The sequence below is a fragment of the Gavialis gangeticus genome, unplaced genomic scaffold (genome assembly GCF_001723915.1).
Source record: "Gavialis gangeticus isolate Ggan-Ray unplaced genomic scaffold, GavGan_comp1, whole genome shotgun sequence".
NCBI lineage: Eukaryota > Metazoa > Chordata > Crocodylia > Gavialidae > Gavialis > Gavialis gangeticus.
Genome location: NW_017729011.1, coordinates 6,367,171 through 6,370,366, shown reverse-complemented (window position 1 = coordinate 6,370,366; position 3,196 = coordinate 6,367,171). Strand labels below are relative to the sequence as shown.

General features: G+C 46.0%; 1 protein-coding gene across 1 annotated transcript in view; it reads right to left on the bottom strand.

The window, feature by feature from the left end:
• The window catches only part of LOC109292723 (dual specificity testis-specific protein kinase 1-like), a 34,972-nt gene extending 32,103 nt beyond the window's left edge, over positions 1–2,869 (bottom strand). Inside the window, exons 1-2 of the mRNA XM_019510282.1 lie at positions 2,866–2,869; positions 2,053–2,252 (exon numbers count right to left, since the gene is read on the bottom strand). Coding sequence (XP_019365827.1) covers positions 2,053–2,252; positions 2,866–2,869 — 204 coding nt within the window. The remainder of the gene's footprint in view (positions 1–2,052; positions 2,253–2,865) is intronic.
• Positions 2,870–3,196: the final 327 nt, after the last annotated feature.

The following is a 3,196-nucleotide window of genomic DNA, read 5'->3' as shown; positions in this document are numbered from 1 at the left end:
GTCATCTTTATTTTTTTTATACTTCTGCTTAAGAGTTATTGTATTTTCATTCAAACTCTGTCTCCGACCTGCCTACTGCTGGAATCTCATTCAGCAGCAGGACAGAATGGAAATGTCACGCGCAACAGAAGCAGCAACTGTTACTACGGCAATTTGCTAAAGAAAAGAAAGGGAGGGAGGGAGGGAGGGAGAGAGAATGGCACTAGGCTCTCCATGTAGGTGGAGATAAGCAATTATTCACAAAGACTGCTGTGAGAAGTGAGGTGGAGGTGAAGCCATGTGTAGCACATTGCCCGCTCTCTCTCTGTCAGAAGTCTGCATGGATTCAACAGTGACAAGGGTACAAGAAGGTTAAGTCAGCACTTTAAGAAGTCAATACACAGTGGTGTTTCCAATATACTGACCCCTTTTATACGCTCCCGGGATAAAATTGCCCACTGGTGCTAAATGTCATGGCTTCAACAGAGCAACACTAATTTGCCCCGGCTGAGGATCTTGCCCCAAATAGCTGTGCAATGTGCATGTCCAGTTATTTGTCTGGTGGTAACCTCTTATGTTGGTATGGAGAAAACCAGAAGTCATGATCTTGTTCCTAAGAATGGCCACTGTAAGTACCCAAACCCTGCTAAGTCGTATGCATGGTTTGTTTCCATTTCCTGTACATGACACAGCCATAACAAAACTGCCATTAGGTGCAGTATTCTGGAAGGTTACTGCAAAAAAAACAACAACCCCAAAACTCACATGGAGGGACCTTTGACTAGCATGTAACATTGAGAGTGGGGAAGAGGAAAATAAATCATACGAATGTAGGGCAGGGAGGGACCTCAAGAGGTCACCCTGTCCAACCCTCTACCCTGAGACGGGATCAGGTCTACCCAGACCATTCCCACCAGATGTCTGAATGGCAGACAAAGGCTTGAGCCCCATTTACCATCAGAAAACTTTACTCTTCCAAGGTAGCTTATATGAAAGATCTGTGGCACTGTGGCCAAAAGGCAAGAGGTATAGTTCTTATCCGCAGACCTAAGCATTAATTTACATGTGACCCATGGCCAAGTGTACTTCATACTCCATGCGTGAGATACTCTAAGCAGCTTGCTACAGTGGGCACAGATGATAACTGGCAAGCAACACCCTGGAATCTGGATTTGGACAGAGGGCTTTAAACTGCCTCCCACTTCAACGATGCCTGATGCAGAGTTACTCAGAGCATCCCCACTGCAGAACACAGTCATGATTGTCTGGCATGTTGTTAAGCAATAAGGGTAAGCCCCCTGCAAGGTCCAGGATTTCTACCCTCAGAGCAAGAGAGAGAAATACCCCACAGAACAGCAGCCCTATAGGCTTTTCAGCTCTCCGATAATACCATGTGGACCAGACTAATACACTGTGGGCACGCAGCAAGAGAAAAGCACATAGGCTGGTGCTTCCCAGGGGAGTGGGAGGCTGCTATTCTGGGAACCATGTGGGATTTAATTTTAGATTCTTTTTTCACTTTGTGCTTTGCCTTATTTTCAACAAGAAAATATGCACACAGGATAAATACCTTCCAGGCCAGTGCCTCTCATTACCCAGAGAAAATGATGGCCCTCCCAAATTCTGACAAAGACTGGTGCTTTTGAGCTAGGCCTCCTCACAATGGGGAAATCAATGTGAAGACGGGGCGGTGATTTGTTCAGTGTCATCTACTGAGTCGATACCAGAGCCAGGGATCATACTCCTGACATCTAGTTCTAAGTGTCAAGTGAAAGATCCTTGTCATAAATCAGAGCAATCCCCTCCAGGATTCTCTGAAGAGAGAAAAACAGGATCAAATAAAGGGTTTCCTCTCCTGCCCCACCCCAAGCACTCTCTCAGAAAATGAAGTGGGAGAGACAAGGAGCTAGAAAACAACATGGTGGGAAGATTCGTAACAAGAAATAGGCTGGGAAGAGGAGTTAAACATGTGTAGGTCTGTCACGCCAACAGTTTCTGCCATAACCTGCAAGCTGAGCGCCACCCATCATCCAGGGCATCTTGTAGCGCACCATACTCTTGCTGTCACTTTACCTTATACACCTTGGAGAAGAAGCCGCTACCTATCAGCTCAGCATTGAAGTTCTCCCAGAATTCCAGCTTCCTGACAGCCGTGCGGAGTTTCTGCCAACGGTCAACATGGTAGTAGGTATCAGAAGACTCTCCATAATACTGCGTGGGGCTGGAGGGCTCCGGGGAGAGCAGGCCGGTCTCGCACATCATGGGGACGGCAGCTGAAACAAATCACATCTTGCAATGAGCTGAGGGTGACAACAGCAGTAGAACTGACAGAAAGAACAAGGATCTGTGATGGATTCAGGGTACAGGTGCTTTTGGGCCTTGCACAGAGCCAGTACAATGGTCATCTTTGGCTCTACGATGTAGATTAGGATTACATGCACGATGTTAACATATTGGCTAACGAATCAAGTGTGGTCACAGCATGTCACCTCTTCTACATGCTATACTGGTCCAATGAAAACTAAGAGGGGTGTCCCTTGTTGTAAGTCAGCCAGCCTGTTGAAATTTGGTATTGCCTCACCCACACTGTCCATTTAAATGAGATAGTTAAAATGAGCTAGCCAATACACCAACAACAAGGTTTTCATCATAAGCTAGATAAGATTTTGGACATCGTATCAGCTAGGAGTGCAGGCAGAGGTTAATTCCATTTTGCCTCATGTTAGTTGGTCATGATCAACTTTAGGAGAGAGCCTAAACACATCATCAATCATCTCTTTTCCTAGTCAAGACAACCACTAAGGCTGTAAGGAAGTGGGTTTGTGTGTGCGTCTCCAAACCCTCCCCATTCCTTCATTCTCAGCTGCAAAACTTCTGTCATCTCACCCATCACCGACCACTCTGCCCTGATTTCCTCCCCTACACTTTCAGCAGTCATTATCTGTCATATTGGTACAAGTGAGATATGGATTGGATGCTGTGGATTTATGGACACTGGCACAAATCCTGTGTGAGCAAGACCTGAACCAGGCTCCACTTTTGCAGCTTTTTAAAACAAATCACTTGTCTGCTACAGAGCAGTTTGACAACACTCCACTTGCAAGCATGTTAATGGGTAAATCTGGGCATGCTGTGCCTGGAGATCTCTGCTAGCCTGTATGCAAACAGAAGTCCTTGGCTAGATTGTAACCTAACAGCAGCAAAACAGAAGGGAAAT